We start from the raw sequence: 24,297 nt of genomic DNA on the forward strand, positions 1-24,297 counted from the left end.
GCTAAGAATACAATAATGCATGCTAAATTTCCTTCCATGAATGTGTGTGTATGTGTCTGTTTTTTTAAAGCTTTTTAAAATGTTTAACGTGTGTCACTGGAAAAGGAAAAGCGAGCTTCACTCACTTTAATGTGTTTCACTCCGCAGCTCACCAGCCTGTGTGGCAGGAAGGGATCCCATGAAATATCAAAGATCTAACAACAACAAAAAAGCACAGGAAATAGCTCTGGTTAGACAGATTGTTAGATCAGACATCAGAAACATCAGATCTTTATATAGATCTTCTTTAAAAGACAACACACAAGCACACGATCACACAATCGTATCAAATCATCTGAGAGATCCCAGAGCCTTTGGGACTAAGCTTCATCTGATGGCACGCTGATCTGGTTTTAGTTGTACAAAGCTGAGAAAAATAAGGAGAGAGAGAGAGAGAGAGAGAGAGAGAGAGAGAGAGAGAGAGAGAGAGAGAGAGAGAGAGAGAGAGAGAGACGAAAAGAATAAATATACAGATAATAAGAGGGTGTGTTTGCTAATGTGTTACATTGTGCTCATTCTAACCTACATAAGGGGGCCAGAGCTGCCAAAAGTTTGCTACTATTGAGGAGGCTGAGGTCCTTCAACATCTGCAAGACGATGCTGAAGATGTTCTAAGAGTCTGTGGTAGCCAATGCTGTCTTTTTTGCTTTCATTCTTTTCATTCTTTCATTCAGTCACATGAAGGTAGCTGATGCCAACTGACTGAACAGACTCATCCGTAAGGCCGGTGATGCTGTGGGGGTGGAGCTGGACTCTCTGACTGTAGTGTCAGAAAGAAGGATGTTGTCTAAGCTACTGGCCATCGCAGACAACATCATCCACCCACTCCATGATGGACAGATACAGGAGTATGTTCAGTCGAAGACTCATTCAACTAAGAGTGACACTGTACACAACATATCTCACTGTGCAACAATATACCATTATTTTATATATACAAACAGAAAACAATGTAATACGCAATGCCCAATGCCACATGATCTGAGTTCTTGATTCTGATTGGTCAAAATGTGTTGTTTATTTATCTATGCTTCTGTAAAGCTGCTTTGAGACAAGGTTTATTGTTAAAAGTGCTATACAAAGAAATTAAATAAGTCCTTTGACGCATGTCTCAGTGAGCTGATTAAATCTTATCTCCTGTATGTTTCGTTGTCATGGTTTTGTTGTTTCATGCTTACATCTTGCTCGTAGACTGTGTTTACATTTATGGTTCTTGCTTCACATTTTTGTTTGTTTGTCATTGCAACAGCTGTACAACAAAAAGAAGGCTCTCTCATGTAAAAGAGCACAACTTGACACACACATCCATATATAAACAGATATAAATGCACATGTATTATCGCAGGGTTGGAGCGCAGGGGCAGCTATGCTACAGTGCCCCTGAAGAAGGGAGGGTTAAGGGCCTTGCTCAAGGGCCCAGCTTGACCCCTGATCCTCCAATCAACAACCCAGAGCATTAACCACTTGACCCACCATTGTCCAGTGTAACAATATCTTTAGGGATAGAAACACTTTTATATATGTAGCAAAATCTTCACCTTAAGCAAGTCTTTTCTCCAGAGGCCAATAACTAGAGTTTGCTCCTGTTTTGTTGGGTCCATGTAAATTGTCCATTGAATGTCTTTGTCATGTCTCACGCCACTGTGGTAGTTAATACGAAGCTCATATCATATCATACATATCATATCATCTACAGTAGTACATATCAATGTAGGAGCTAGTGGCCGACCAAGAAGGACTAAGGCACCTGTGATCCCTGTTTCCATCCATGAGGACTCTGTGGACATGGTGGACGATTACAAATACCTGGGAGTTCAAATGAATAATAAACTGGACAGGACTAAGAACTGTGAAGCAGTCTACAAGAAGGGGCCAGAGCTGCCTATACTTTCGGAAGAGGCCTTCAATATCTGCAGGATGATTCCCGATGATGGACAGATACAGGAGTATATTCAGTCCAAGACTCATTCAATTAAGAGAAAAACCGGACTATATAAAATATTATATTTTATATATATAATATTTATAATATAATATAAGGTTTGAAAGTAATCCCTGCTGTTCTAATCCCTGCTTTACTGCTGCTTTAACATAAGTGATAAATATATATTGTGTTCCCAACGTCCTCTGTGGGACGAAGCCTTTGGACGTCCACTGAGCCGAGGCCGACTCTAAGAATCCTGAGACATCTCCAGTTAGACTCTGTGATGCTAAGGAGATCTGAAGTCCATGACCCTTACACCAATACAACATTTATCTGACTGTATATTACAATCACACCCCCAGTGTCACCCATATGAGGATGAGGTCACCCTTGAGTCCGGTTCCTCTCAAGGTTTCTTCCTTTACCAATTTAAAGGAGTTTTTCCTTGTCACTGCTGCCTGAGTCACCTCAGACTTGCTCTTAGGGGGATAAATACATACAAATTGTGAACTATTTATATCTAATAATAATCTTGAATTTTTATTCTGTAAATTCTTTTTCTTTTATTATTCGTTATTTCTTTTATTATTCCTTGAGTTTACCTTCTGCTCTATGTTTATGTCCTGTAAAGCTGCTTTGAGACAATGTCTATTGTAAAAAGCGCTATACAAATAAACTTGAAATGAATTGAATTGAAGTATATATATATATATATATATATATATATATATATATATATATATATATATATATATATATATATACAGTATATATAAGTCTCGATTTTAAGTCTTATTTGGTGACTTGGACCAGCGGTAATAAACCCAATTTGCCCGTAGAGATTAATAAGGTATTCTGATTCTGATATGACACTCAGAACTTTAAGAGTTTGTCCATAGCCTACTAAAGCCATATATTCGTTTCAGTAATACAAAAAAAACATTAATTTCTTTCCAAACAAATGTTTTATTTCCAAAGTAAACAGTGATATCAAACCCATTTCTGCCCTCAGTGATGCCCTGATGGCTTGTTCATAAACATCTAAAGTTTGAAGGTGTTATTTACATTACAGCACTTTTATCTCATTTTATACACTTGAGTGTTAAGGGCCAGTGGAGGCAGATTGGATTCGAACCCATGACCTTCCAATCAGTAGTGAATTTGTTTATACTAATCAAAAATGTCCCATAAGATGATTTTAAGATGATAACTTAAGGATTTGCAATGGATTAAGATCAAATCCTTAAGTTACATATGAATGTTGCTCATCTTTAAAGTTTCACCAACAGTTTTTATACAAAAACCTCTCGTCAGATCACAGACTCACCCTGTCAGAATGCCCTGTGGCGGTGGCCAGGACACGCCCCTTTTTCCAGTCCCACACACACACTGTGTTTTTGGCATCTAGGCCAACAGACACCAAGCGCTAAACGGAAAAAGAAGGCAGAGTATTACAAACAGTCACAACAAGAGCTGAATTAATCCCACAATCCATTATTGAGCACTTGACCAGGCTTTAAAAACAGACCATTATTCTGATACGAGTGCCACTACAATCAGGTCACGTCTCTTAAACCCCCGCATGCTCACCTGTCCGTCAGCGTCAAAGGCCAAACAGGCCACACCGTGTGTGTGCACATCTCTTAGGATGGATACGGTGGTCAGCGAGTACGAGTCCCACACACAGATGTACGGATCTTTTCCCACCTGACCCGTGGCCACCTGGATCTTATCAGGATGCAGAGCAAGACTGCAAAAGAAGCACACACATAAAAAGTGTTTTCGAAGGTGAGGACATTTAGTGTCTGGCTGACAGAAGTGGATCTGTGAGGAATACAATGAGATCTGATCAGGGGGGAAATTGTTTTGGATATATTATGGATTAGTTACGTTCTAGTTACGATTAGTTACGGTCAAGGTAAATGTTTTGCTCTGAGGAAATGTTAAGGACAGAAGTAAGGCAGAGAGGAAGGGAAGGAGGAAAGAAAGAAGGAAGGAAGGAAGGAAGGAAGGAAGGAAGGAATATAGGGAGGGAGTGAAGAAAGGAAGGAAGGAAAGGAAGAAAGGAAATTAAAGAGGGAGGGAAGGAAGGAAGGAAGGAAGGAAGGAAGGAAGGAAGGAAGGAAGGAAGGAAGGAAGGGAGGATCAGAGGGAGGGAGGGAAGGAAGGAAGGAAGGAAGGAAGGAGGGAGAGGGAGGAAGGGAAGTAAGGAATGGAGGGAGGGAGGGAGGGAGGGAGGGAAAGAAGGAAGGAAGGAAGGGAGGGAAGGAGGGGGAGGAAGGGAATTAAGGAATGGAGGGAGGGAAAGAAGGAAGGAAGGAAAGGAGGGAAGGATGGGAGGGAGGAAAAGAAATGACAATGTAAAACAGTAAAAAAGATGCTAGCCAACAAATGATCCCAGCAAAAGTAAACCAAATGTGTAAAAGCAACTTAAGGATGAAAAGTACATTATCAAGCTGAAGCTATTGTAGCAGGTAAAAGTGAACTCTCAAAGAAAATGTCATAAAGAAAAAAAGAGATACAACTAGTGAAAGAAACAGGAAGTAAAGTAGGAAGCAAATGTAAACTAGAGGGCAAAAGCAAACTTATTTGAAAAAGCTAACCCAGAGAGAGAGAGAGAGAGAGAGAGAGAGAGAGAGAGAGAGAGAGAGAGAGAGAGAGAGAGTAGAGAATAGTGCTTTGTCTTCTCGAATGAACACTGAAAAAAGTTAGAAACTTTTCCTGAAAGCGAGGAAAGAAAGAAAGAAAGAAAGAGAGAGAGAGAGAGAGAGAGAGAGAGAGAGAATGGACAGCAGGGAAACAAAGCCCAGTGAGTCAGCAGAAGGACAGAAAAACATTGCTGTCAGTGTTATCAATTCAGAACGCTGAGGCAGGCGAACTGCAGTGGATTGAGACGCAGCTTCTCTGTTTTTGTCCTGACAGCATGCTGTATTAAAGCCTTTCATCATGCTGCAGCTCTTTGGAGATATTCACTGAAAGCTTTATCAACCTCCACATTACAGCCTCTCTGCCATGGAGACATGCTGCAGAGACTCGCAGCTCAAGGACAGCGTAGCACAAACACTACCAAACCTCAACACGCTGAAGAAAACTGCACTCGTTAGCCAAAGTCTCTCTAACATGTATTAATATGCAAACAGTGCTAATTAGCTACTAGCTTACAGATGCTTGCATTCTGTCTCCAGACAAACCCCAATGCTAATCTTACGCCATAAGTGACGTATAAGTGATGCATGTCCTGTCCTCTAATGCAAAGCGTGTTATTCAGTCAGACTGCAAGAAAGATCTCATTAATGTCTGTTCACCGAGTAGCAAACAGGCAAAAGCTGCAAACGAATCTCTAAAATCTAAAGCAAAAAGTGATAGCTAATCTAACAAGCTAAGGCATGTTAGACAAAAATGTGAGTCAAAGCAAATGCTAAAGTAGCGAAAGGATAACGACCAAGTAAACTAGCAAGAAAATGAAAACAAGCATGCGACAACGAAACTAGCAAAGAAAAGCAAACTAGTGTGTGAAAGCTAAACTAACTTAGAAAAGTAACTTTAAAAAAAATAAATAAATTAACTAATAAGCAGACACTAACAAGCAAAAACAAATTAGTGGACACACACACACACACACACACACACACACACACACACACCACTCATAGCCCATAGACTATATTATTCTTGGTTATTCTGTTTAGGTTTTATTCCTTGCCCATATACATACATTGTACAATTTGTCATGTCAATAAAGCTCAAATGAATTGAACTGAAACAGAGAGAGAGAGAGAGAGAGAGAGAGAGAGAGAGAGAGAGAGAGAGAGAGAGAGAGAGAGAGGGAGGAGTGAGTGTGAGACAGAGAGAGAGAGAGAGAGAGAGAGAGAGAGAGAGAGAGAGAGAGAGAGAGAGAGTGGTGTTGAGTTTTTTTTAAATCAGATTACAGTATCCACTACTCTGAAACCCAAGCCTACAACTCGGGGTTGTTGTGTCAATACAGAGAAAGACAAGTGCTTCAGCATGTGTGTGTGTGTGTGTGTGTGTGTGTGTGTGTGTGTGTGTGTGTGTGTGTGTGTGTGTGTGTGTGTGTGTGTGTGTGTGTGTGTATGTGTGTGTGTGTGTGTGTGGACATCAAATTACAACAATGCCCCATGATGCCAAGTACTGTCACAGCAACCTCTGAAGTTCTTTCTTTCTTCTTGTCAGTGGTACATGTCTGTTCTATTCTTTCACCACACACACACACACACACACACACACACACACACACACACACACACACACACACACACACACACAAACACAATCACACACACCCACACACACATGAAATATGAGTATGAGAAAATGCATACATCTGAGCCACAGTGCAGCAAATTTGTAAGGATGTTTATATATAGATGCACAGAATATCTGTGCGTCCACATGGGGGGGGGGGGGGGGGTCAGTGACAAACCGACAGAGAGATATAGAGATGTAAAGACAGACAGTGATATAGAGAGGGAGAGAGGCAAAGAGGGAGATGGAGAGACAAAATAGTTAAAACCTTCTGTGTGTGTGTGTGTGTGTGTGTGTGTGTGTGTGTGTGTGTGTGTGTGTGTGTGTGTGTGTGTGTGTGTGTGTGTGTGTAGGCAGCTGAATGGCCCCTATAGCTCTAGGCTTAAGGTGCTTTAGAGATATGCATACACACCACACCTCCCTCCAGTCCACAGACCATGGATGAGATGAAAGAGAAAGAGATGAAGTAAGAGAGACAGAGAACCACCATCAGAGTTTTAGAGAAAGAGGAAATCTGAAAGAGAGAAAAAATTAGCAATAGAGACCAAGAGAGAACAAGATGGAAAGAGAGAGAATAAGAGAAAAAGACATAAAGGGAGGGAGACATAGAATGAGAGCTAGAGAGAAAGAGAGAGAGAGAGAGAGTGAGAGAGAGAGTGAAAGAGAAACTGAAAGAGATATAGAGCGACTGACAGACAGAAAGACAGACAGTGATATAGAGAGATGGAGACAGAGAGGCTGAAAAGACCGATGGAGAGACAAAATAGATAAAAGCTTCTGTCTCCTTGAGAAGTAAAAAAGCATCCCAAGTGGTGAAAATCACAAGACTGTTCTTATGAATTCTTCTCTTAAACACAGCTAACGTACAACTACATCTGAGCGTCTGACAACAGGAAATGGGACAGAAAGGAAGAAAGAGAAATGTAAGAGAACCAGGCTGAGAGAGATAAGAAGGAGGAGGAGAGGGAAAGCAGCGGTGTTTTGTTTTTAAGCTTGAGGCTCTGTGCAGTGAAGTGGGAATTTCCATGTTGTGGCACAACTGCAGAGATCAGGCCAAAAAAAAAAAAAAGGCCTCGCTGTCTTCCAGCCGCTCTCAAACAGCTCACAGGAAGTTGAATGCTGTGATCCAACAACGCAAATAAACCATCCATGTCCTCAGAACGATCCAGCGGTGATGTTCTTCACCTCATTTAAAATACAAGAACCGATGCATGCCTATGTGTTTGGGACACACCCCATGCGTTAGGATCCACCGCGTAAGTTTAGGACACACCCTTTGCATTTAGAATAGAATAGGTTTTGTCACAGCTACGTTTAGGACACACCCCATGGACATACATTATGAGTTTAGGACACACCCCATGCGTTAGGATCCACTGCGTAAGTTTAGGACACACCCTTTGCATTTAGAATAGAATAGGTTTTGTCACAGCTACGTTTAGGACACACCCCATGGACATACATTATGAGTTTAGGACACAACCTGTGCATTTAGGACACAACCTGTGCATTTAGGACACAACCTGTGCTTTCAGGACACAACCTGTGCGTTTAGGACACACCCTGTGAGTTTAGGACACACCCTGTGAGTTTAGGACACACACTGGGTCTAGGACACAACCTGTGCGTTTAGGACACACCCTGTGCATTTAGGACACACTCTGCGTTTAGGACACAACCTGTGCGTTTAGGACACACCCTGTGCATTTAGGACACACTCTCTGCATTTAAGACACACTCTGTGCGTTTAGGACACACTCTGTGCATTTAGGACACACCCTGTGGGTTTAGGACACACTCTGGGTTTAGGACACAACCTGTGCGTTTAGGACACATTCTGTGCCTTAAGGACACACCCTGTGTGTTTAGGTCACAACCTGTGTGTTTAGGACACACCCTGTGCATTTAGGACACACCCTGTGCGTTTAGGACACACCCTGTGCGTTTAGGACACACCCTCTGTATTTAGGACACACTCTGTGCATTTAGGACATACCCTGTGCGTTTAGGACACAATCTGTGCTTTTGGAACAATTTGTACGTTTAGGACACAACCTGTGCTTTTGGAACACCCTGTGCATTTAGGAAACACAGTCGCTTAGGGAACACTCTGTGCGTTTAGGAAACACAGTCGCTTAGGGAACACTCTGTGCGTTTAGGAAACACAGTCGCTTAGGGAACACTCTGTGCATTTAGGAAACACAGTCGCTTAGGGAACACTCTGTGCGTTTAGGAAACACAGTCGCTTAGGGAACACTCTGTGCATTTAGGAAACACAGTCGCTTAGGGAACACTCTGTGCATTTAGGAAACACAGTCGCTTAGGGAACACTCTGTGCGTTTAGGAAACACAGTCGCTTAGGGAACACTCTGTGCATTTAGGAAACACAGTCGCTTAGGGAACACTCTGTGCATTTAGGAAACACAGTCGCTTAGGGAACACTCTGTGCGTTTAGGAAACACAGTCGCTTAGGGAACACTCTGTGCATTTAGGAAACACAGTCGCTTAGGGAACACTCTGTGCGTTTAGGAAACACAGTCGCTTAGGGAACACTCTGTGCGTTTAGGAAACACAGTCGCTTAGGGAACACTCTGTGCGTTTAGGAAACACAGTCGCTTAGGGAACACTCTGTGCGTTTAGGAAACACAGTCGCTTAGGGAACACTCTGTGCGTTTAGGAAACACAGTCGCTTAGGGAAAACCGGTCGGCCTGTGATTTTAAAAATAGATACTATTTGCTGACCTTGATAACAAATAGTATCTATTTTTAGATTCACCGGCCGACCGGTGTTCCCTAAGCGACCGTGTTTCCTGCTCAGGGAGAGAAACATTCATGTGTTTACAGTACATGATGATAATAACAGCTGAAAAGTCAGCAAACAGCTGGTAAAGGATTCCCCTCTCACTGAATATAATCAACTAGCTAGGTACATTCGAATAAAATGAATAATTTATGACCTGTTATGAACTAATTGTTCAAGTCTTCTTTTTCATAATATTAAAAAAAACAGTAGTTCAGATGTGGCAGTGTTTGCATTCATGATGGGTTTAACCTGCTTAGAAAAAATACACAAAAAGATAAATAAAAGACGAGAACAACAAAGACGAATAGTGTGGAGTGCTGAAATATGAATTATTCATCAGGTCATTTCCTCTATGCATACATGTCCACCATGAGGCCTGTGATGTTCTCGTGCTAATGAGCTCTCAGCTGCGTTCATACAGATAACAGGGTTAAAACTTGATAATGGCTTTAAACCCGATCGTTCAAAACTGTGGATTTAAAACCTACAGAAGAAAAACGACTCGAGTGTCTGGAGGTTGAAGATCATTTGTAAATGTGATGCCTGTGTCTCATGTCTGTGGTTAGAAATGGAAAGCAGACCTCAGTCGGTCCCCCTGACAGCTTTCAGAGAGCAATGGATTATGTTACAGTTCCCAGATTTGGTTTCCTAAATCACTGGCTCTCTTGTACTTGCGATTTAAGATGCTCTAAATACAAATCTTACAGTCTGACCCCAACTTTTTCCTTTAAGAACCCCGAAGTGCACCTTACCATGCATCCTATGGTGGTAACCTTATTATAAAAAGGTTCCTGAAGAGTTCTTTCTTGTTTGGATGTTAAAGATAGAACTCAGACTCAGAACTCAACTTGTGTACCTCATTATAAAAAAGTTCCTGAAGAGATTAGATAGTTAAAGGCAGAACAGAACTGTACCACCCTGTGCCTCCAGTATATGATGTATATCTTCTTATAAAAAGGTTCCTGAATGTCTTTCTGCATCTTAGGGGCTTTTTACACCTGGTCACTTCATGCGTTCTATCCGATGGTAAAAAGACCAGGTCAAAATGCCCTCCGAAACGTTTTCCAGACGGATATAAATCAGTAGGTGGTCTGGAACGCTGGACAGGTGTAAATGAATGTGGTTGTTCAAGCCACATACGTCAGCGCTATACTCCTCCCAAACGGGAGTACTGTACGTCACTCGCAAGTGATCTTTCACCCAGGTGTCTCGTTGGGTCTTAAAATGCACTGCTGCCGCCAGCGAAAATGCAGCAAACAGTAAATGCTTTTGATTGCGTTCTGGAAACCACATACACCAAAGTGTGTTCCATTTCAATTCCCCCGGAAATGGGGTAAAATATATTCGCATTTTGGGCGGGAGCAGAAAGATTTCTCGCCGAGGCGCATTTATGTGGCCTAATGTAAACGGAACAGTTTTAACAAATCAGATAGCAATCGGATCAGAGACAACACATGAAGTGACCAGGTGTAAAAAGGCCCTTATAAATGGTCTGCATCTTCTTATAAAAAGCTTCCTGAACAGTTCTTTGGATAGTTAAACAGAGAACCCAGAACCTTACCACACCATGCATCATATATATGGCGTGTACCTTTTTATAAAAGGGTTCATGAACTTTTTTCTCGATGGTTAAAAATAGAACCCAGAACCGTACTGTAGTGTGCATTCTACAGTGAAGACCTTCTTACAAAGAGGATTCCTGTACAGTTCTTTGGAAAATTAAAGGTAGAACTCATACCATCATACCACACCATGCATCCTGTAGTGTACACTTTTAAAATTAAAGGTGCCGTAGAAGATGCCAACGGAAGGTGCCAAAAGAGACATAAACAGAACCATACAACCTGACAGAGCACAAATAAATAACCTTTTTAAGAGTGTATGGAGTGTAGACTGAATGGTTCTTTGGATATTTAGACAGGAACCCAGGTAGAACCCTGAACGTTTGATTCATCTACTACTAACCGTATCTAATCACCAAACCCTCTGTTTTAAAACATGAAACCCGCTTAAATAAATAAATAAACAAATAAACAAATAAATAAATAAATAAATAAATAAATAAATAAATTCAAATTTCTTTGGATGGAACTGTGAAGAGATTTAGCTTCAGATTAGTTGGTTAGTTTGTGTGTGTAAGTGTGTGTGTGTTTGTGTGTGTGTATTTGTGTGTGTGTGTGGATGAGATATCTCTTCATTTGCAGTGCACTTAGCAACAGGCATTAGTCATCTACACAACTTTTTAATAGGGTCTCACCTTGCCGCTAGCTACAGGATAAACTGGGTTAATACAACACGCTCTATCCTGAGACACATGCATTTGTGTGTGTGAGTGTCTGTGTGTGTTTGTGCATATGCAAAGCTACACAGTCCAGTGTGTATTAAATGACTGATGAATCCCTATAATTATCTCTCCATCTTTTTTGCCCGCTGAAGCTAATTTAAATATCCATAAATACCTAAATTCGCAGAGCATCACTGCACTCATCGTGTCTGAGGAGATGACTGGGATTGTGCATCCCACTGCAGACGTCAGAAGTCAGGATGAAAACCAGCAAAGGTCTCTCACTTGGTTACTTTAATATTTGTGCATAACATTTTCATTCAGTGTGTGTGACATTGAGCCTTTTATTAATCTGTTAATCTGAATTAAAAATAAAAAAGAAACATCCATTTACAATGATTAATACAGTTGAATTTACACCAGATTACGTTGTCATTAAAGCTATTGGCCAATCATATCAGAGATCAGACGATAGCATGACAGTTTGTTTTAGCCATAAACGGTATCGGTGTCTAAACCTAGCTAGCTTAGCTAATATTGTTATGGGATTAAATAAGTGTATATAGAGAGTAAGTCTTCTAGAATAGTAATAATATTTGCTGGATTTCTCATTTTGGTTGCTGTTTACTAAATGTGTCAAACTTTAACCAGTGTAATGGTACACACTTAAAGAATGAGGTTCCTAAAGGCACTATACAGTATAAAGGGGATCTGTGGCCGCTAAGTGTTTAAGGTGGCAACCATTTGGAAGGTTGTGAGTTTGAATCCTACGGGATGTTACTTCTGGGCCCTCAGTTGTATAATATGTAAGTTGCTTTGGATATGGAATTCTGCCAAATGCTGTTAAAAACAGAACCTTTTCTCAGCTCTCTGTAGAACCCTTGCGATCCGTACTTTATGTGTAGAATCTTTTCTAGATGTGGTATCTTAGTGGTTACAGTACCACATGTGGTAGATCGGTGGTTAAGGTGTTTGTTTACCAATCTAAAGGCTGTGAGTTTGAATCTTAGGGCCGGTTACCAAGCTGCCACTGCTAGGCAGCTTAGCAAGGCCCTTAATCTTTATTTCTATAACAAATAAAGTGAGACAAAATGTAAGTTGCTCTGGATAAGGGCTTCGGCCAAATGCCGTCAATGTTTTCCATGTTTTCCAAAATGGTTCCATATAGAACCCCAGAGTCTGTCTGTCTGTCTGTCTGTCTGTCTATCTATCTATCTATCTATCTATCTATCTATCTATCTATCTATCTATCTATCTATCTATCTATCTATCTATCTATCTATCTATCTATCTATCTAGTTGTGTTTCCATCCAATTAGTGTAGTGCTTTAGTGCTCATCTAGCAGTGTAGCAGTGCTGTAAGGGGAATCAAACACTTTCGTGCTCACACACACACACACACACACACACACACACACACACACACACACACACACACACACACACACACACACACACACACACACACACACACACACACACACACACACACACTCAATTTCTCATATATGGTGTGCTAAAAACTGATTCCTCTTCCATTTCAGTAGTTTAAAAAGGGTGGAAATAAACACAAATGTTTACATGAAAGAAGCTTTTGCAGCTGGCTGCACCCTCTAAATTGACCTAAGATACCAAATCCATTCATGTTCATTCATAAATTTACAAGAGCGTTCAGAGAAAGAGGAAGGAAGTGAAGTAAAAGGAAGGGATTGTGAAAGAAGAGATATGCGAGAGAGATACAATGCCTGTGGGTTCGGGTGTAATTCTGCCTTCATGATTTATAAAGTGTTTAGATTTGATGCATCTCCTTCATAATGGAGCAGATTGGACATCCTGCATGAGCGCCGTTGCCAGCACTTTTGATAGCTCAAGTTCATGTAGAGGTGAACGTCGTTATTTCCTACTCGGGTTTATCCTGATCTTGTCACAGCGTTATTTGTTCTGGGCAAACCAAATTATCTTTAATGAAAAGGTGTTAAATGCTGCCAACACACGCCGTGTCACCTTTGCTGATATTATCTGTTTGTTTTGTATTAATTCATGTTCAGTAAGTGCTTTATCTTCATTGGTGGCTCCAGATTTTATCCAGGGAATGCTAGGAGTTTTGTGAGAATAAACTCTGAATGGAGAACACACGTTCATACCTAGGGGTAATTTAGGGTCACTGACAAGATGACCTGATCGACACCTGAACTCAGAAACACAACACAAATTGTTGAAAGCCTCAAATGGTTCTTCAGCTCGTTTCTTACAAAACTCTTAAACCCTGCACTCTAGGTTAAAGCTGCTAGAAGGTTCTTAAATGTTTTAGTAACTAGTTCTTATTTAGTGCCATACACTAAATAAAGTATTTTATTTGTAAGGCTTTACAACTGTAGAATGTGTTTAGCCAGTAATTTAACCCTTAATCCATTACCCACAAATTGCTTAATGAAAGCAGTTACAGTCTGCTTGTCTAAATATCTAAAGAGGGACATGATACTAAATACCATGAGGCTGTCTGTGTGACCCTTAAACCCTTGAACAGCTTCAGGTTTGATTTTATCTTAATGCCTTTGTTGAGTTGGTCTCATTGTTTTGCCATGGGTTCCATTTGGTTCAGCTGGGAACTGGTAGTTTTCCCACCTCATGCTTGGTGTCATGAAGTGAAACATTGATCATGATGAAACAGTTAGATGAATGCATGAATGTTTCCCTCTATAACCTGTGTCCTTACCTAATGATGTCATCATTGTGTCCCAGGTAAAACTTCTGTGTGTGCTCCCTGGTGTTGTACACCACCCCGACCCCGGCCACGAAGTACACAATCTCCTTCCCCGCCGTGTAGTAGAGGTTGTTGCGGCACTGGTGGCCCCGGTAGCCATGAACCCATTCGAGCCGGAGCTGACAGCGTGGCGCGGTCTTATCAGCCATGTTCGCGCCCTCTTCAGCGCCACCGTCTGTTTCACGCAGGCAGCATCAGAGTATCAAGTCCGTGTTCTCCTTAATCCCTAGAAGGATGTTCAATAGCCAATTTATATATTATATATATAAATGTCTGTGTGTACCTGGAATCTATAATGTATATGTATAAAATTATAATGTATAAAATATATATATATATATATATATATGTGTGTGTGTGTGTGTGTGTGTGTGTGTGTGTGTGTGTGTGTGTGTGTGTGTGTGTGTGTGTACCTGGAATCTAAAATGTAGGGGGCGTGTAGTTTACGGAGGAGCGGCGTCTTGGAGATATTTGGTTTCAGAAATCACAGCAGGATAAAAACGAGCACTTTGATGAAGTATAAACAGACTGACATTAAAAAATAAAGCCTGAAATCACAAAAGCTAAAAATCTCGTGGTGCTAGTACGAATGTTAGGAAGATAAACGTCTCGTTGACGCGTGGGATTAAATGTCGGATTGATCCACAACTCAGCAGGAAGTGTTACAGCCTAGAGATTCTGATCAGACGTGATCAGACAGTGAGATTAAATGATTCCCCTACAGATTCACATCAGATCTACGGCACGATTAATGCACAGCTTCCGGATCGCCGCTCCCTGACCAGATGCTCGTTTTTTCCTCCCACCGTCCCGCATCGCCTCGCTCTCCGACCGAACCGTCCAACATGCACAAAAGAAAAAACGTCTTTAAATTTCATTCACGAGCCGATCTGACAAACCGACCTGTTTTCTGTTGATAATCCCTTCTTCTTCTGAAAAATAGCGACCTCGGCGCAGCGGCTAGAGACTGAACTCTGGCTTACGCACGAGACTTCGCGTAGCCGTGTTCAGGAATACGGTCTCCGGTTTGGAGCTCCCGAGTGCTCTCGGTTACTACGACGCCTCGCGGCCCCGTTCCCCATCACGCTGACGCGCCGCGCCGCGCACAGCATCACGGAGGTTGGAGTGTTTGATCCGGTTGAATGAGAAGCGCGCGCATGAAAGAGGACTACAAATACCGGCGGCGTCTCGCGCTGTCCAAGGTGCTGAAGGTGCGCGTAAGATAAGAGGCTCCGTCTGAGACATCGCCAAATGTAGCCTCCAAAATAGTACAGCATTTTTTTTATATAACTAACGCAATAAATAATATTGCTACAAAGTGACAAATTCTACAGGATATGACGCCTTCAGTAGTGTGTAAGAAGAGAGAGGGAAAACATTTATTAACCCCTGTTTAACCTTCAGGTGCATTTATTTAAGTAGTTAATTCTTCTTCTTCTTCTTCTTCTTCTTCTTCTTCTTCTTCTTCTTCTTCTTCTTCTTCTTATTATTATTATTATTATTATTATTATTATTATTATTATTATTATTATTACTACTACTGCCACTGTTAATATTAGTAGTATTTCATTTTATTTACATAGCATTCATTTAATCCGAAACTGTAGTAATATAAAGTGATAGTCATGGTTAATGCTATGTTGTAAAAATAAATAAATAGATAGATAGATAGATAGATAGATAGATAGATAGATAGATAGATAGATAGATAGATAGATAGATAGATAGATAGATAGATAGATAGGTAAAGATTTCTTTGGATAAGAGTGAGTGAGTGAGTGAGTGAGTGAGTGAGTGAGTGAGTGAGTGAGTAAAGATTTCTTGCATAGATATTTGCATACAATGTTATTTAAATTTTAAATAATATTCAATCTTTTTATTAGTGTTCTTGCAATTATTTAAAAATTGTTAATTATGTGCTAGTTGCAAAACAAATGATAAAATATAAATATTATCAAATGCAGCTCACAGTGTGAAGGGGTACAAAAAAGTAACAAGCAAATACAAAAAATGTAATAAATAATAGAAATAATAAAAAACAACGAGAAAATAATAATATAAAAAAACTAAAAATACACCCTGTAATCTGTGCAATAAAAATACAATAGTTAAAATAATATAAATGTAATGCAAAAATTAAAAGCTAGTCAAATGCTAGACTTTAGGGAGATGATGAAATGGAAAAACAATGAAACCAAATTTATATATATATAATATATTATATTAATAAATGGTAGTTGGCAAACAAAATGTGCTTTGCCATGATGCTCTCTCTGTATCCAGTTGGTTTGGACTGGTTAACTGGTTATTATTATTTTTCTGTTCATTTCTTTGTCTTGTCCTAGGGGTGTGCAAACTTTTGCATCCTGTAATTAACTACTATATATGATAGATTAGAGTTGATATACAGGATTATATATTTTTTCTCTTTCCTGAATCTCATATCCCATTATAAATGATGTACTTTTATATCATGTGTGATGTTCCACAGGTGATATTCTTTAGCTATAAGAAAACAGCTTGTAAGGTCCTGCTCCGTTCTATAATCCCAAGCATACAGAGCTTCCAGATGGTGTTTTTCCTCTAACTGTGAAAAAAAAAAAAACAGAACCTCATCAACTCATTATCGTGCCACCTATGTGATCTCTACACCTCATACGACAATCAGGAGCACACTGTGTGTGAAACTCACCGAGACATGCTTGTCCTTCATGGCCTCTTCATCTCTCAGAAGCCAGAAAATAGAAATTGCTCTTGTTTTGTTGTGTCCATACACTCTTTTATGGCTTTAAGAATTTGTAATTATTCATAGAAATTGTAACTTTTTAAAAGTAAGATCATCAACAGAGGAAATAAATCACACGATTCACACCGAAAGCCAACAGAGTCCTGGCTCATTTTATATCAGACTGACAGCCAGAAAACAATTAGCTTGTTTATACCGATTAAAAATGTCTCATAAGTTAATATTCGCTTGATAAAAATTGACTCATTGTACAGTTTTCTATTTTGAGGTAAACATCTGTACTGTATTCATAAGCTGGCTGATGTATTGCCGATAAAAGACGAACACGGACAAAGGGTCCAGATGTGTTTTTTTGCTGATGTGTAGCTTGAATGCATGCATGGCTGATGAAAATGACACCAATTAGATCTCCAACTTACCACTTCTGAGGTATGTTGAATGCAGCAATAACCATATTATAGGACATTATCAGTGAGTATCAGTACTTTCTTGGCCAGTTTTCCCCATCTGTCTATCTGTCTATATGTCTATCTATATGTGCATCTAATATGAGCACAGCTCTCATAGAAAGTCGTTACAGATGTGTATACACTGATAGGAGTTTAAAAGAAGAATCCTGTGCTTGCAATTTTGCCAATGCAAATAGTTTACCTAAAAAAAGCACAAAAAACTTTGTGGCAAATGCCTGAAACAACAGCTAACAACAGCCTGAAACACCTGTTTCTATAGTAACAGGTCATTCAAAGGGAGTTGCAAGGAGGATGGATCACATTATATAAGACCCATAATGAACAGATTAATAAGCTGTGTTAAGAATAATGACCTGTCTGTTTTAGGACAGGCGGCACAGTGGCTTAGTGGTTAGCATGTTTGCCTCACACCTCCAGGGTTGGGGGTTCGATTCCCGCCTCCCCCTTGTGTGTGGAGTTTGCATGTTCTCCCTGTGCCTCGGGGGTTTCCTCCGGGTACTCCGGTTTCCTCCCCCGCTCCAAAGACATGCATGGTAGCTTGATTGGCATCTCTGGAAAATTGTCTGTAGTCTGTGAGTGTGTGAGTGAATGAGAGTGTGTGTGTGCCCTGTGATGGGTTGGCACTCCGTCCAGGGTGTATCCTGCCTTGATGCCCGATGACGCCTGAGATAGGCACAGGCTCCCCGTGACCCGAGGTAGTATAGATAAGCGGTAGAAAATGAGTGAATGTTTTAGGACATTCTCCTGTATATGATGTGATGCTCTACTGTAATGCTGGCTGTATATAATCACAAAGTTACACAAGAAATTTAAATTCTGTTGTATCCAAAGCTACAGCGAAGGTCAACAAGCTCCTCTTTTCTCCTGATACAGTATAGGTTTTCATGGCAGGAAACGTTGTGATCTCTCTGTAACAAGCATATTTTTTCCCCTCAAGAAAACATGAGGTAACAGAATTAATTGCAAATGGACAAAAATTATGACACTTTCTTCTTTAATTTATAGAAAAACAAGAACTAAAAAAATAAGCAACTTGGGGTGATAAAGGTAAATCCACTTCACACTATTTTCTGAGAACCCTTAGTCTTCTATACCTTTTATTCTTTACATATTCCCATTTTAGATTTCCACAGCATACAGGGATGTGGTAGCTTAGTGGTTAAGGTGAATCCCAGGTCCCATTGCTGAGCCCCTAATTGAGGCCCTTAACACTCACATCTAAACATTTGATAAATCTACGTTGCTCCTGATAAGAGTGTCTACCAAATGCAATCACAATTTATTCTTTAACTCTTTTCCCCAGAGGCATAAAAATTAAGATTGCTCCAATTTGGTTGTGTCCAGGTTCAGTATTGAATGTCTTTGTCATGTCTCTGAGATCTTTATGAATTTGTAGTTTTTTTGTATGTATTTCTGGTTTCATAGATCTTTTTTATAGTAAATTTCCACAAAAAATATATAATAATAATTTTCTGCCCACTTGTTTATACCAAATAAAAATGTCCCCTAAGTCGATTTCCATTTTTTTTCCATAAAAGGAGTTAAAACTAAAACGTTTAGTGAAAAAGAAAATCTTTGTGTGTGTGTGTGTGTGTGTGTGTGTGTGTGTGTGTGTGTGTGTGTGTGTGTGTGTGTGTGTGTGTGTGTCTTTCCTCACATTGCCCTCTCGCGCACTAGGGTTCCGCCATTGGTCAACCGGGCTGTCTATCATCAATGACGTCGACAGAAAACAGCCAATCCCATCCAGAAAACTGCTGTTTATACAATTTTGTTAATTTTCGTTTTTGTGAAACAAATCAGTAAAAACACGGACACAGGAGACAACAGAAGGCGGTAATGTTTAAAAGCATTTTAATGACATCGCACATATTTAACAGAGAGGGGTAAAAGGTCTACAGGTGCAGTTTCATACAGTCGGACTATCATTAGGTTATTATACGCCTTCACCAGCGCCGACGCTGCAAAAGGATTTCATTCCTATTACGCTATTTCGGATTGTGCAGTAGATGATTTTTCTTCTTTAATTTTTTTGTTTCTTCATTACATTACATACAGTGACAGAAGAATTCACACTATGTATCAAATAGCGGTATAATGTAGGCAAAAGAAAAAAGAAAATCATAATAATGCGTAGTGCTATAGCCAACAAGCAAGCGACCGTATTGTTTTGAGTAACTTTACCGTTTATTTATTCCAGTAAATAATGTTCGAGCTCCACTTTCCACTTAACATCGACGCTATAGTGTTTATAATACAGCTAGTTTTTCAATACTCTGTACTAGAATTATTTGAAACATATATTATGATGCAACTCAACAGAAGTGACAAAAACAACAAAACAAACGAAAAGGAAAAAGGACAGGGAGAAAAATGTAAAAAACAAACAAAGAAAAAAAAACGAGAGTATTTTTTCCATATAGGATATAACATTCTTACAGGTAAAAAAAAAAAGAAAGGTTTTAATAAACGACACACGACAAGCAAATATTAATGGACCTTCATATTAGCGAGGAGTTCTATAGCTTTACAGCCTGGAATTGTTAAAAGGCAGATTTGGCCAACATGTTGAATATAGATAGAAGCGAATGGATTTTTTTTTTAGAGATCGTTCCTTCATATGGAAATGTCAGGTTCAGGATCCTGACCGGAATCACACAGTGGAATTGATTTCGTTAAACTTCACCTTCTTGCTTCCCGACAGCACAGAAAAGACGCAGCGCATCCCTCCGAGACAGCCTCACAAAATTGAGGAAAGCGTATGTTCGTGTATTTTGTTGTTTTGGTTTTTTTTGTTCGTATTTTTAGTATTTTTTAATATCCAACCCATCTGAAAGACACGGTTAAGTAAAAGAGTGATATTCAGAACCTATAATTAAAAATCATAGCTTTAAAATTGAAATAGAAACAGAACAGAGTAAAAAGACACATCTGGTCCTGGTACATTGATTCCAAACCTGACTTTCACGACACACCCTTTGCTAAAAATCTTTCCTTTTTTTCTTTTTGACAATTTTTAAAAATCTTTTTTATCATAACTTTGGAACCCGATCGGAGGGACTTCAGGCACAGAGTGTGGCGTATGCGCTCTTCGGCTCGCATGCTGGAATATCACGTGAGGTGAACAGATAGGAGAGAGAAAGAAAGTAAGGATGAAAGAGAAAGAAAGAAAGTAAGGGAAGAGATAGAAAGATAAATTTGATGATTGAGAGGAACGGGATGTCTCTGCTGCTAGGGACACTGGCTTCTACTGCTTCTTTTTGCTGAAAAGACTGAAACGCTTCTCTTTGTCTTTCTCCTTGTCCTTTTCTCGCTTGCCCGGGCTCGACTCGGTTGTCAGGGTGACGGACGCAGGGAGTGTGTGGGCGCGGCTGGATGCGGGAGTGCTCTGGTTGCTAGGCGTAACATCAGACTTGTCTGAAGGAGAGGAGCCACTGACTGCGTTCTGAATAGCCTGCATCCATGTGTTCATCTCCTCCTGAAAGAAGGTAACACAGAGAACAAGGGTGAGAGCTCGTACACACACACACACACACACACACACACACACACACACACACACACACACACACACACACACACACACACGGTACACCTGGTTGACTACCATTTTGAAAAAAAAAAGAATGTTCTTCGGACACTTTATGGCTTTCTACCATGGTTCATGCTTTTAACCATCAGGAGCTACTTTAGAAGTCAGAAGATTTAAAGCCGCTAAATGGAAACCTTTTGCTATTTTAAGTGTATTTTTTTTTTGTTTCTCGAAAGAATCACTTTCGATTCCCTGAAATAGTTAATTAGTGATAAAAACATTAGTGATATAGTGAACAGGACACAATTACTGCCATCCACAGCATTAACAGAACTAGATCCAAACACCGGAAGCACAATTCAGATGTAACGTAACTAAAATGCACAATAAGACCAGGGATAAAGTAATTAAACACACAGTACAGGAGCCCACAATCAGGTAACACTAACAAAGAACATGAACCCAGAGAAAACTGACAGGAAAGCAGTGCTTATTGTGCTCAGAAACATGCCGTAGGCTCAGACCGGGAAGTTGTGACAATTCCTAAACCTAATATTTCTATTTATTCTAATGGGATGAACAAAAATCTAATTATATTTATGCATATTCGGAATAAATCAAGTTAGAGTGAACTAATATTTCCTAAACTAAATAATATGTGTGCTACACATTTAAAAAAAAAAAAAAAACGGCTATTCGTTGGTATAATATTGTTTATTTGTTGTTTGTTTTTAAATCTGCATTGTGTTGTTTTTTTTGTTGTTGCCTAGATCCATTTTTTAATCATCTACCTCGAGCTATAGGAAAAGGTGCAGGTTTATTGAAATGTTGCTAATTTAGTGACTAGAATTAAGCCTTCATTAGCTAGAATTTCTACTCTTACTCTTAGCAGTTCTGGCTCATATCAGCTAACTATATTCACTGATTCTTGCTCTCTATATCAGGTTTATCATAAATAGTAAAGCATAAAGTTTCCAAAAAGTTTCCAGGCACAACATTACAGGTCATTACGGTCCTAAGAAGCCAGGCATTATTATATATTTTTTCTTTCTTGTTTTGTCATGACTACGACTTTATTTTCTCGTGATCTCGACATAAGAACATGTTCATGGAAACATGTAGCCAATGAGCAGAAAGGGGCGTGTCTTGTCAATATGGAGTTTCCCGAGTCAATAACTCCTGAGCTAAACGCTGTTACTACACAAATATCACCTCTTTTCTATCGTAGTAATGTAGAGAGGCAGCTACAACCGCGTTTTGTGTAGTAACAGCGTTTAGCTCAGGAGTTATTGACTCGGGAAACTCCGACCTGTGAATATGTGGCCGACTTTACTTAAGACGCCGAGGCGCTTTTTTCCTTCTCGATAGGTGAGTAACGCTGGTTTTGCTTTGTTACACAGAACTAATATATGCCTTTGTCCTTTACATGATTATGCTTGTGTATCATTTTTGCTTGTTTGTTTATCTACAATCGTATTGTTCTTCCCTTCAGCTATGATAAAGACACATTTCTTTCCATTAGTCGCCTGGGTTACGTATGTATGTGTGGGCGGAGCTATCAATACAGGGGTGGGACCCATTTGGGTTAGGGGCGTGTTTGTTTTGGTGATTTTATATGTCAACATTGGCTTTCAAACATCGGAGACTCCACCTTTAACTTTACCGTAGAGTAACAAACATATTCCTCTTCACTATAGTCTTCACTTAACTACATAGTACAAGTTACTATGTCTGTCATAAAATCTATATCGAAAATTAAGTCATGTGGTGGCCTAGTAGTTAAGGTGTTGGGTTACCAAACAGGTTGTGAGTTCGATCCCGGGTCCACCAAGCTGCCACTGTTGGGCCCCTAAGCAAGGCCCTTAACCCTTTCACTTGTATAAAAAAATTAGATAATGTAAGTTATTCTGGATAAAGACATCTGCCAAATGCTGGAAATGTAAGTTGTGATCAAGATTTTGGTATAATGTATTTTTTTCCCGGTGTCTGCCACAAGAAGGCACTGCTGAGCGATTTCTGCACGTTTAAACCTCTTTTGAGAATTCGGAACGATGTCTTACATCATCTTTGGCTTGGAAGAGATACTCGTTTCCGTTTGTCACTCTGTAAAGAAGAAGAAAAAAGTAAAAGACCATCATGACAAAATGCATTTTCATTTTTATGGCAAAAATGATCATCATTTTTTTTTATTGTTGTCACGTTTCATGACTTGAGATTCAGCTCACCTCAGTTTGAAGACGTGTTTCTTCTTCTTGTAGTCGACTGCGACCTCACAGACGGCGTCCTTCAGGCTGACGGGGATCTCGTTATGGTACGGGATGCCCTGTCCGGCGTTCTTGTTGTCTTTGTAGAAGCCCATCTCTTGGTTGTTTATAACGCAGTAGACATTATGCCAGGATCTGAGTGAGATTATTCAAAAGAATCAGCAACCAATCTGTTGACGTTCCAACTTGTACAATCCTCAAAACACGACAGCGCTGCTGAATTCTCGATCCTGATTGGTCCGAAGGTCTTTTAACAAGCGTACTGTGTTAGAACTTTAGTAACAACTTGGAAGCTAAACGTTTCTGGTACACACTCAATGTAAAAAAAATATATATATAATAATAATAAAATACATCTATAATGGAAAAAGTCTCCAGTGTCAGATATCATCAGATATCATAGTAACATGACTTTAATATCAGGAAGTAACTTGTTTCTTTGATGTTCCACATTTAATGTAATTATAAACGGATATAAAAAGTGTCATTCATTAATTAATACAAATTAATTATGCACACGATTGCTGGTTATTTATTATTATTATTATTATTCTACACCCAAGTGTGTGTTTTTTTTCCCACTTACAGAAGACATGATGCAATTTCCAGGAGCTGTACACACCATCAGTGTTAGTTTCATTGCTAGTTGCTATGGTTACCGGTTAAAAGGGGTTGATTTTAGATGATGGAGTTACCTGTTGGATGCCTTCTTATTGTGTCCCTCATACTCATGCTTGCGGTGTAGGAAGCCCTCCAGCTGGGCGGAGGGAGAATCTTGACTTTTGGCCGGCAGGGTGGACGATTGACTGCCCTTAACGCGTCTGCTTGAGCTTGGGGACGGGATGGGGCTCGCCTCTTTAGAGCTCCTCTCAGGCACACCGTTCACGATTTCTCCGTCCACTCCGTCCTGAGGTAAGACAGAGACATGGAGAGAGAGAGAGAGCGAGGGAAAAGTTTATACACTTGTCATCATGATCAACCAGGAAAAACCATCACATACATTCACAGCCTCCCTGTGAATGTATATATATATATATATATATATACATATATATCTGCTTTTGGAAAATAACATACATGATGTGAAAGCTTTGGTCTTTGGTATTGGTGTTATAGTGTGTTATGAACACTTCTCACACCACCTCATACAAACAACTTCTAATGCTTATTAAAGATGTAAATCTAAATATATGGGGGGCATGGAGGCTTAG

General features: G+C 39.8%; 2 protein-coding genes across 4 annotated transcripts in view; both read right to left on the reverse strand.

The window, feature by feature from the left end:
• eml6 (EMAP like 6) overlaps nucleotides 1-15,226 on the reverse strand; it is a 56,219-nt gene extending 40,993 nt beyond the window's left edge. Inside the window, exons 1-5 of the mRNA XM_027153022.2 lie at nucleotides 14,491-15,226; nucleotides 14,030-14,303; nucleotides 3,554-3,713; nucleotides 3,291-3,389; nucleotides 126-194 (exon numbers count right to left, since the gene is read on the reverse strand). Coding sequence (XP_027008823.1) covers nucleotides 126-194; nucleotides 3,291-3,389; nucleotides 3,554-3,713; nucleotides 14,030-14,226 — 525 coding nt within the window. The 5' untranslated portion in view covers nucleotides 14,227-14,303; nucleotides 14,491-15,226. The remainder of the gene's footprint in view (nucleotides 1-125; nucleotides 195-3,290; nucleotides 3,390-3,553; nucleotides 3,714-14,029; nucleotides 14,304-14,490) is intronic.
• A 3,901-nt stretch (nucleotides 15,227-19,127) lies between these two features.
• The window catches only part of sptbn1 (spectrin, beta, non-erythrocytic 1), an 84,451-nt gene continuing 79,281 nt past the window's right edge, over nucleotides 19,128-24,297 (reverse strand). For all 3 annotated transcript variants that reach the window (XM_047810609.1, XM_047810611.1, XM_047810610.1), the window contains 4 exons: nucleotides 23,782-23,993; nucleotides 23,048-23,221; nucleotides 22,883-22,925; nucleotides 19,128-20,768 (listed from right to left, as the gene is read on the reverse strand). In XM_047810609.1, the coding sequence (XP_047666565.1) occupies nucleotides 20,538-20,768; nucleotides 22,883-22,925; nucleotides 23,048-23,221; nucleotides 23,782-23,993 (660 nt within the window). In that variant the 3' untranslated portion in view covers nucleotides 19,128-20,537. The remainder of the gene's footprint in view (nucleotides 20,769-22,882; nucleotides 22,926-23,047; nucleotides 23,222-23,781; nucleotides 23,994-24,297) is intronic.

The sequence above is a fragment of the Tachysurus fulvidraco genome, chromosome 2, assembly GCF_022655615.1.
Source record: "Tachysurus fulvidraco isolate hzauxx_2018 chromosome 2, HZAU_PFXX_2.0, whole genome shotgun sequence".
In the NCBI taxonomy this organism is placed as follows: Eukaryota; Metazoa; Chordata; class Actinopteri; order Siluriformes; family Bagridae; genus Tachysurus; species Tachysurus fulvidraco.